This window comes from Taudactylus pleione, unplaced genomic scaffold (assembly GCF_031769625.1).
Source record: "Taudactylus pleione unplaced genomic scaffold, aTauple2 ptg000189l, whole genome shotgun sequence".
NCBI classification, from domain to species: domain Eukaryota; kingdom Metazoa; phylum Chordata; class Amphibia; order Anura; family Myobatrachidae; genus Taudactylus; species Taudactylus pleione.
In genome coordinates this window covers 9,002,585-9,013,689 of record NW_028284591.1, presented here as the reverse complement: position 1 = coordinate 9,013,689, position 11,105 = coordinate 9,002,585, and the positions used below count along the sequence as shown (strand labels likewise).

General features: G+C 49.2%; 1 protein-coding gene across 2 annotated transcripts in view; it reads right to left on the bottom strand.

The window, feature by feature from the left end:
- SMAD2 (SMAD family member 2) overlaps positions 1-11,105 on the bottom strand; it is a 57,714-nt gene that overhangs the window by 2,713 nt on the left and 43,896 nt on the right. For both annotated transcript variants that reach the window (XM_088476493.1, XM_088476494.1), the window contains 5 exons: positions 10,524-10,598; positions 9,791-9,844; positions 7,871-8,083; positions 7,655-7,792; positions 121-265 (listed from right to left, as the gene is read on the bottom strand). In XM_088476493.1, coding sequence (XP_088332619.1) covers positions 121-265; positions 7,655-7,792; positions 7,871-8,083; positions 9,791-9,844; positions 10,524-10,598 — 625 coding nt within the window. The remainder of the gene's footprint in view (positions 1-120; positions 266-7,654; positions 7,793-7,870; positions 8,084-9,790; positions 9,845-10,523; positions 10,599-11,105) is intronic.

Below are 11,105 nucleotides of genomic sequence, written 5' to 3'. Positions count from 1 at the left end.
CAACGCTCAGTAACAGGCTCACACGAGCTGAACATGGAAATAGAACGGGAAGCACACAATACAAACGGCTCTGTGCTGGACAGACAGGATTCCATACAAACACATGATAACTTTATGTACCTGTATTCGGCACCCCAGCCTTTTACAAAGCTCATTCTGATGGTGCACATTCTGGTTAGTTGGTAAACTGCTTCAAATCCCTGGTTCACAGACTGAGCAAGGAGGGCAGCAAACTCTTGGTTATTAAAAATCTTCAGGTTACATCCTGTATCATCAAGAGGTACAAACAGAGGTTTAGTGCAAGTGAAACTTTTTAGGTGGACTGCTATGAAAGAGGCAGGGCGAGAGCAGGTAAAGGTGTGGCGGAGGAGGGACGGCAAGGTGAGGCAGGGTGGTGGTGGGGGGTGAGAGAGTGGGTAAAGGGGCAGCAACGAGAGGAAAGGAGGAGCAGTGGCTAAGGTGAGGCAGGGTTGTGGTGATGGCGGGGGTGGTGAGTAAGTAAGGGGGCAGCAAGGTGAGTCAAGGAGAGACGAGGATACGGAGGGGCGGCAAGGACAGAAAAGGAGGCGGAGAGGCGGTAAGGTGAGAAAAGGAGGAGGAAGAGGGGAGGCGCGGAGAGAAAAGGAGGAGGAGGGACGGCGCGGAGAGAAAAGGAGGAGGAGGGACGGCGCGGAGAGAAAAGGAGGAGGAGGGACGGCGAGGAGAGAAAAGGAGGAGGAGGGACGGCGCGGAGAGAAAAGGAGGAGGAGGGACGGCGAGGAGAGAAAAGGAGGAGGAGGGACGGCGAGGAGAGAAAAGGAGGAGGAGGGACGGCGAGGAGAGAAAAGGAGGAGGAGGGACGGCGAGGAGAGAAAAGGAGGAGGAGGGATGGCGAGGAGAGAAAAGGAGGAGGGGCGGCAAGGAGAGAAAAGGACGAGGAGAGAAGAGGAGAAGGAGGGGGAGGAGGAGGGGCGGCGAGGAGAGAAAAGGAGGAGGAGGAGGGGCGGCGAGGAGAGAAAAGGAGGAGGGGGTGGAGGAGGAGGGGTGGCGTGGAGAGAAAAGGAGGAGGAGGGGTGGCGTGGAGAGAAAAGGAGGAGGGGGGACGGCGAGGAGAGAAGAGGAAAAGGAGGAGGAGGGGGAGGAGGAGGGGCGTCGAGGAGAGAAGAGGAGGAGGAGGGGGGGAGGAGGAGGGGTGGCGAGGAGAGAAAAGGAGGAGGAGGGGCGGCGAGGAGAGAAAAGGAGGAGGAGGAGGAGGAGGAAGAGGAGGGGCGGCGAGGAGAGAAAAGGAGGAGGAGGAGGAGGAGGGGCGGCGAGGAGAGAAAAGGAGGAGCGGCGAGGAGAGAAAAGGAGGAGGAGGGGCGGCAAGGAGAGAAAAGGAGGAGGAGGATCGGCGAGGAGTAGAGGAGGAGGAGGGGCGGCGAGGAGAGAAGGAGGAGGAGGGGCGGCGAGGAGAAAAGAGGAGGAGGGGCGGCGAGGAGAAAAGAGGAGGGGGAGGAGAAAAGAGGAGGAGGGGAGGAGAAAAGAGGAGGAGGGTTGGCGAGGAGAAAAGAGGAGGAGGGGCGGCGAGGAGAAAAGAGGAGGAGGGTCGGCGAGGAGAAAAGAGGAAGAGGGTCGGCGAGGAGAAAAGAGGAGGAGGGTCGGCGAGGAGAAAAGAGGAGGAGGGTCGGCGAGGAGAAAAGAGGAAGAGGGTCGGCGAGGAGAAAAGAGGAAGAGGGGCGGCGAGGAGAAAAGAGGAGGAGGGGCGGCGAGGAGAAAAGAGGAGGAGGGGCGGCGAGGAGAAAAGAGGAGGAGGGGCGGCGAGGAGAAAAGAGGAGGAGGGGCGGCGAGGAGAAAAGAGGAGGAGGGGCGGCGAGGAGAAAAGAGGAGGAGGGGCGGCGAGGAGAAAAGAGGAGGGGCGGCGAGGAGAAAAGAGGAGGAGGGGCGGCGAGGAGAAAAGAGGAGGAGGGGAGGAGAAAAGAGGAGGAGGGGCGGCGAGGAGAAAAGAGGAGGGGCGGCGAGGAGAAAAGAGGAGGAGGGTCGGCGAGGAGAAAAGAGGAAGAGGGTCGGCGAGGAGAAAAGAGGAGGAGGGTCGGCGAGGAGAAAAGAGGAGGAGGGTCGGCGAGGAGAAAAGAGGAAGAGGGTCGGCGAGGAGAAAAGAGGAAGAGGGTCGGCGAGGAGAAAAGAGGAGGAGGGTCGGCGAGGAGAAAAGAGGAGGAGGGTCGGCGAGGAGAAAAGAGGAGGAGGAGCGGCGAGGAGAAAAGAGGAGGAGGGGCGGCGAGGAGAAAAGAGGAGGAGGGGCGGCGAGGAGAAAAGAGGAGGAGGGGCGGCGAGGAGAAAAGAGGAGGAGGGGCGGCGAGGAGAAAGAGGAGGAGGGGCGGCGAGGAGAAAAGAGGAGGAGGGGCGGCGAGGAGAAAAGAGGAGGAGGGGCGGCGAGGAGAGAAGAGGAGGAAGGGCGGCGAGGAGAGAAGAGATGGAGGGGCGGCGAGGAGAGAAGCGGAGGAGGGGCGGCGAGGAGAGAAGAGGAGGAGGGGCGGCGAGGAGAGAAGAGGAGGAGGAGGAGGGGTGGCGAGGAGAGAAGAGGAGGAGGGGCGGCGAGGAGAGAAGGAGGAGGAGGAGGGGCGGCGAGGAGAGAAGGAGGAGGAGGAGGGGCGGCGAGGAGAGAAGAGGAGGAGGGGCGGCAAGGTGAGGCAAGGAGAAGAGACTTTAACAGATAGTAGGAGTACTACGTAGAGTCTGAGAGCACATGAAAAGTGTACAGTGAATATACAGTATGGACATATACCAGCTTGTTGGTTCCCTAATAATGGCCACATTGTTATGCCGGTATAGACATATAAATATGACATAATCAGACCAGCCATTACTCATTTCAGTGTTACAAATATAAAACAGCAGCATTTCTGGCACAAGAGATAAAGTGACGTCTATAAGAAAGTTACTCTGACGCAGAAGAGAAAGAGGCCAATACGGACAATTCAGGCGGCAGAAGCCCCATGGTGGATGCAGACGTGGTTCTCTATCTAAGTCATATTTACAAAACAAATCATCAACAAACAAAATAAATAATCAGTCAGAGCCAATTCCCCAGTTCCAACTAGTCTATAAATAGTGGAAGTATTAACCCCAATATAGATAAGTGATTGTCAGACTAAAAAGCCGGCTGATATTTTCTTGACCAAAAGAATCATTAGTCATAAAAGTGATGAACCATAACCCTACATGTAACCAACTCAGCAAAAGCAGCACATATATAGAACAGCACAGTGGCTTGGTGGTTAGCACTGCTGCGTCATTTCTAATCCACCCTGGGCACTACGTCTGTGGTGTTTGTATGTTCTCTCAATGTTTCCTCCCACAACCAACATACATAATGGTAGGTTAATGTGATTGTGCCTGTCTGTGAGTTTGGGAATATAGCATTTACTAAGCCTTGGCTTGAGTTAAAGTGAACAGAGATAAAGTACCAGCCAATCAGCTCCTGTCATTTTCAAACACAGCTTGTGACATGACAGTTAGGAGCTGATTGGGTGGTACTTTATCTCCGTCCAAGGCTTAGTAAACAGACTCCTATAGACTGTACGCTCCACTGGGTCAGTGCACAATTGTGGGTGTTTCTTTATGTATATATACTAAACAGGGCCGCCCAGCCGCCAGCCCGCCCCATTCCGCAACTACAGTGATCGGAGCTTAGCTCAGATGGGAAGCAGAGTAGTCAGACTGTCAGGTGACACCCAGAGCCAGGGCACCTGACCTCTTCTTATAAACTGCGGCGCCGGCTGCGGGACCCCACGGATCACTGCAGCAGGCGGTAGTACACAGATTAACAGACGCTGCGTTGGAAAGAAAAAACGACGCTGCTCGGTTAAGTAATGCACAGGAGGCGTGATGCATTACCATATCTGCTAATATTCCTGCACATTACCGCTTATTACAGTAGGCAATCTGCGCTCATTTTCCTGCACGTTACCGCTTATTACAGTAGGCAATCTGCGCTCATTTTCCTGCACATTACCGCTTACTACAGTAGGCAATCTGCGCTCCTTTTCCTGCACATTACCGCTTATTACAGTAGGCAATCTGGGCTCCTTTTCCTGCACATTACCGCTTATTACAGTAGGCAATCTACGCTCATTTTCCTGCACATTACCGCTTATTACAGTAGGCAATCTGCGCTCCTTTTCCTGCACATTACCGCTTATTACAGTAGGCAATCTGCGCTCCTTTTCCTGCACATTACCGCTTATTACAGTAGGCAATCTGCGCTCCTTTTCCTGCACATTACCGCTTATTACAGTAGGCAATCTGGGCTCCTTTTCCTGCACATTACCGCTTATTACAGTAGGCAATCTACGCTCATTTTCCTGCACGTTACCGCTTATTACAGTAGGCAATCTACGCTCATTTCCCTGCACATTACCGCTTATTACAGTAGGCAATCTGTGCTCATTTTCCTGCACATTACCGCTTATTACAGTAGGCAATCTGGGCTCCTTTTCCTGCACATTACCGCTTATTACAGTAGGCAATCTACGCTCATTTTCCTGCACATTACCGCTTATTACAGTAGGCAATCTGGGCTCATTTCCCTGCACATTACCGCTTATTACAGTAGGCAATCTGCGCTCATTTCCCTGCACGTTACCGCTTATTACAGTAGGCAATCTGCGCTCATTTTCCTGCACATTACCGCTTATTACAGTAGGCAATCTGCGCTCATTTTCCTGCACATTACCGCTTATTACAGTAGGCAATCTGCGCTCCTTTTCCTGCACGTTACCGCTTATTACAGTAGGCAATCTGCGCTCCTTTTCCTGCACATTACCGCTTATTACAGTAGGCAATCTGCGCTCCTTTTCCTGCACATTACCGCTTATTACAGTAGGCAATCTGCGCTCCTTTTCCTGCACATTACCGCTTATTACAGTAGGCAATCTGCGCTCATTTCCCTGCACATTACCGCTTATTACAGTAGGCAATCTGCGCTCATTTCCCTGCACGTTACCGCTTATTACAGTAGGCAATCTGCGCTCATTTTCCTGCACGTTACCGCTTATTACAGTAGGCAATCTGGGCTCATTTTCCTGCACATTACCGCTTATTACAGTAGGCAATCTGGGCTCCTTTTCCTGCACATTACCGCTTATTACAGTAGGCAATCTGGGCTCCTTTTCCTGCACATTACCGCTTATTACAGTAGGCAATCTGCGCTCATTTTCCTGCACATTACCGCTTATTACAGTAGGCAATCTGCGCTCATTTTCCTGCACATTACCGCTTATTACAGTAGGCAATCTGCGCTCCTTTTCCTGCACATTACCGCTTATTACAGTAGGCAATCTGCTCCTTTTCCTGCACATTACCGCTTATTACAGTAGGCAATCTGCTCCTTTTCCTGCACATTACCGCTTATTACAGTAGGCAATCTGCGCTCCTTTTCCTGCACATTACCGGTTATTACAGTAGGCAATCTGCGCTCCTTTTCCTGCACATTACCGCTTATTACAGTAGGCAATCTGCGCTCATTTTCCTGCACATTACCGCTTATTACAGTAGGCAATCTGCGCTCCTTTTCCTGCACATTACCGCTTATTACAGTAGGCAATCTGCGCTCCTTTTCCTGCACATTACCGCATATTACAGTAGGCAATCTGCGCTCATTTTCCTGTACATTACCGCTTATTACAGTAGGCAATCTGCGCTCCTTTTCCTGCACATTACCGCATATTACAGTAGGCAATCTGCGCTCATTTTCCTGCACATTACCGCTTATTACAGTAGGCAATCTGCGCTCATTTTCCTGCACATTACCGCTTATTACAGTAGGCAATCTGCGCTCATTTTCCTGCACATTACCGCTTATTACAGTAGGCAATCTGCGCTCATTTTCCTGCACGTTACCGCTTATTACAGTAGGCAATCTGCGCTCATTTTCCTGCACATTACCGCTTATTACAGTAGGCAATCTGCGCTCATTTTGCTGCAGGTTACCGCTTATTACAGTAGGCAATCTGCGCTCATTTTGCTGCACATTACCGCTTATTACAGTAGGCAATCTGCGCTCATTTTGCTGCACATTACCGCTTATTACAGTAGGCAATCTGCGCTCATTTCCCTGCACATTACCGCTTATTACAGTAGGCAATCTGCGCTCATTTCCCTGCACATTACCGCTTATTACAGTAGGCAATCTGCGCTCATTTCCCTGCACATTACCGCTTATTACAGTAGGCAATCTGCGCTCATTTTCCTGCACATTACCGCTTATTACAGTAGGCAATCTGCGCTCCTTTTCCTGCACATTACCGCTTATTACAGTAGGTAATCTGCGCTCCTTTTCCTGCACATTACCGCTTATTACAGTAGGCAATCTACGCTCATTTCCCTGCACGTTACCGCTTATTACAGTAGGCAATCTGCGCTCCTTTTCCTGCACATTACCGCTTATTACAGTAGGCAATCTGCGCTCATTTTCCTGCACATTACCGCTTATTACAGTAGGCAATCTGCGCTCATTTTCCTGCACATTACCGCTTATTACAGTAGGCAATCTGCGCTCGTTTTCCTGCACATTACCGCTTATTACAGTAGGCAATCTGCGCTCATTTTCCTGCACATTACCGCTTATTACAGTAGGCAATCTGCGCTCATTTTCCTGCACATTACCGCTTATTACAGTAGGCAATCTGCGCTCATTTTCCTGCACATTACCGCTTATTACAGTAGGCAATCTGCGCTCATTTTCCTGCACATTACCGCTTATTACAGTAGGCAATCTGCGCTCATTTTCCTGCACATTACCGCTTATTACAGTAGGCAATCTGCGCTCATTTTCCTGCACATTACCGCTTATTACAGTAGGCAATCTGCGCTCATTTTCCTGCACACCTTTCTTATAAACAAGGAAAACCGAGCAGAGATATGTGGAAGTGTAAAGCTGGGTAAACGGCATAAGACGGTGTGCGAAGCAGTGATACGGTGACTGATGATCCATGGCAGAGTGCTGTACTCCCTGCACGATTCGGCGTAGGACGGCGCAATGTATCGTTACATGCTGCATGTAACTATACCACATTGTTCATTGCATCGTCCCATCTGATGTGCAGGACAGCAATGAACGACACCCGGGAATGACTGATCGGGTGTACGCATTATACGATGTGTATGATATAACTTTCCGATCCGCGTCAGAACGATATATTGTGTGATACATAGTATAGTGTGTACCCAGCTTAACTAGCAGTGAGCAGGATAGACTTTTGCAACTGTGGTTATCCCTCCCCAAGAAGAGAGGAACCACTGAACCCTTTGCAAAACTTTTTCTTTTTTAAAACTCCTAAGAGCTATAACAGCTTCAGCTACGGGGGACACTATTACGTCTCTGTATAGCTCTCGGGTGTTATACATGTATGTGGGGTTTATATAATACACTAGGGGCACATGTGTGTATAATAACTAGATACAGAGAACATATGTGCTGTGCATTGTGTAGCTTTAGCGAAGCATTGGATAAAAAAATTTGGCCTTCAAAATAAAAATGTGTCACGCTCGGTTATCAGCACCCTGTCCGAAATAAATCCTAGAGCGACCACTAAGAGGACGGCACAGAGAACAGCAGAAAGACAATAGGGACGAGACTGGGAGGGCTGGAAGCGGGGTAACACAGATGAAGAGACAGAAACCACAAAAGGAGACTCACCTGGCGGAATCTTACATACAGTTGCCGGATGCCAACCATACCGCTGGTTACAATTTGGACTCTGGACAAAAATAGCACTATCGCTTAGGCACTCGGCAAAGACCTCTCCCCCAATGTAATACAACCGCACTCCTCTTCCTGCATAAAGAGAAGAATGTGTCAGAGGCATGGCCGACTCAGACAAATATCGGCTCCCCCCCAGTACTATTACTGTACCTATATGGCGCCTGGTCATTTCCACGGTGGCGTTCCGGTTCACATTCGACAGTAAACCTAAACAGAATCTCTCGGAGTTCGATGGATCTGTGAAGCCGTCGACTGTGAGCGAAGGTTGTGACGCGTGAAAGGTTTCCCCCACTCGCTGGTTCAGCTCGTAGTAAGCTATTGAACACCAGAAGGCCGGTTCAGAGTAAGTAACAGGCTGCAAATCTGCAGGGGGACGGGGACGGGACAGAAACAGAATCATCAATAGGCGGCTACAGGGTAAAAGCCACACACACTCTCCCTTTCCACTGTCCAGCAATGAGAATATATAATACTACATAACAAGTCCCACGCTCTGACGGAGATCACAGACAACCCACACCGGACTCCTCACCACAGCATACGCCTGGAATAAGTACAAGGTGTGAAGTCTTCCACTATGGTCATTAGGAATCAGTGAATGACACCAATGAGCAGACACAGATCTTCATATTTTGTGGGGGGGGGGGGGGCTTAATCTGAGAATCTGCTTGGAACTATCCTTCAGCTGAAACGCAGCCACTACCACCTTTAATTGGCGTACAGTACGTATTTATATCTCTGCTTACATTTTATTCTCTCTCTCTATGACTTTCTATGTCTGTTTAGCACTTATTACTTTATCACTAGATCAACGGCACCAAGGGCCTGATTCAGAGCCGCTCATAAGCGGCCGCTCGTTCGTTCCGAGCGATGTTCGCGCATCTGCGCATGCGTACGGTATGTAATACACATGCGCGAACCAGTCAGTGCGGCCGAAAATCGTTAGTTAGCTAAATAGCGAATGCCTGCTATTTTGAGTGACAGGATGAGGCGTATGTGGGTGGTAATAGGGGAGGGTGCTTGAAAACGGGGAGTGGAATTCAGAACGCAGGCGTGCTTAAAGGTCAAAACGGGCGTTTTATGGGTGTGCATAATTAAAACAGCAGCGTCATTGACCACGTCACCTGGTTGTTTTATAGTCAGAACTGCTCGCAATATAGTGGTAGGAAAAACCAACCACAAGAATAGCGAGCAGTTCATACGCTGTTCGATGTACTCGATTAATCAAATAAATAGCGGACATGACGTATGGTGCGAGCGGCAAGGGGGCGTATTTTTCAAAATTTCGACCGCAAGTTTTGCTCGCTCGTTCAGACAGAGGCGTGAACAGACCGCAAAGAGCGAACGGTTCATTTGAATATACACCCCTTTTTTTTTGAACGAACGACCGCAAATAGCGTCCGGCTCTGAATGAGGCACCAAGACAGGTCATATATGGTCTGAGAATACCCTTGCTCATAGCTCCTTTCTGTTACAGTTACCCGAGGCTCTGCTTGTACTATAAGCATTTGTAAGAAACAAATGATAATTTTAAATGGACAGAGCGCTCAACAAGCATGAAGGCGTAATAATACAGGACAAGACGCAAAGTCTTACAGGTCATTGTCTAACATTCACAGCCGACTGAATGGCGGACTGCATGGCCCCGTCCGTAATCTTTCCAGATACGCAGGGGTGCGGGAGGTATCTGGAACGTTATCATTAATAACATGCAGACCCATTTGTGCTTAATCAGGAAAATAAAGGCCAAACTATTGCACTGTATAACTTGACTATCATACTTCAATAAGGCAGAAAACCAACGGGACAGTACTAAATAGTGAGCTCTCTGGGCTAATTGACTAGCTCTATCAAAGAAACACTATACAAATGGAGCAGACTACTGTTAAAAACATCTCCTGCTATAGGTCATGCCACTCACCCCCTGTGCAGTACTAAATATAATATAGTTATGTATTGAAGTAATGCCCTCTAGTGGCGATACCGAAAACCTGCACGGATATTAGGGAGAGGAGATACCATGTACAGCCAGTACGAGTCTGGCACACAATGAAGGAGCATCTGACTTACCCAGGCTGTGATTGACTGGAGAGAGTGTACTAGGAGATAGCTCGGCTGGTGACCCTGTACAGAAAAAAAGTCACAGATTACCTGTGCGGACTGCAACAAAGTACTCTTATACAGTATGTTCTACCCAGCGCCCTGCGATAGGCCAGTATCTGACCTTAGGAGAGAGTCATGGCTGTCATTCCCAGCACACGTGCAGGTTACAGCACTGCGGCAATACATAAAATCATATGGCAGGAGCCGCAAGCCACCTCTGACCAATATCTGCATGGGGGTAGGTAATATTCCTGGTACAAACAAATTTGCAGATTAAATCATTTTTATTTTACTTAATTATTATGGATGTGTTCATACGCAGGTTAATTAGCCCAATGATGAGATCACGTCACGCAGGAAATCATTACATACAGGACGATTAGGGATACGAGGAGAGGGTGGAAATAAACAACCTAGACAGTAAACATTGACATTTGCACAAGGGATACGTGGGGTAACTAACAGCCTGCGACTTGCAGACAGCAGCGAGGATTTGGCGGTTTAGCCGTTAGATTCAAAGCGGCAATAATTTTAAAGTGAAAACCAAGTTGGGTCACTAGTTCATTCCATTGTAAGTGTCTTGGATTTTAGAATTACCGTCATTATAACACGCTTTGATGCAATATGACGACCCACTCCTTACTGTTCTGAGACCCCCCCCCCCCCCCCAAAAAAAAAGATCATAAAGAGCATTTCATACCTGTGTCCATGCTTTGGTTAAGTTGCTGGTCGCTCGTCTCCCCATCTTCACTAATATATCCTGGAGGTGGCGTTTCTACAGAAACAGTGGAGAAGCGCTGAGTATACGATGAGCTATAGGCCCAGTATATGAATAAACAGGAGATGTGCTCACATTATAGTGCTGGCAGCTTTATTATTCCATAGAGGTCAGAACCTCTTATTTGTGGGGGGGTTTCTAAGTAGCGTTCATTATAAATAAATCCACAATGGACAAATTAGACATAAATGTGACATTTTACAGTGTTTTATAGTGTAGCTGTAGGAAATGCGGCTTCATAATACACACAATTACAGGTCTATGTTGTGGAGCTGGAGCCATTGCTGGCAGTAACAGCAGTGATATACGGGCCTATTCATCGTGTTAATTATCGGGGTCCGAACGGACCCCGATAATTAATATCCTGACTGGCCGCAGCTGCCGGAGCAATTCATCATTGCTCCGGCGCGGTGACAGCTGATGCGATATCAGCTGCCCCCACGAGCGGCTTCACTGCTCCTTTTCAGAGCAGCGAATCCTTTCAGTGCTCCCGTCGGAGCAGTG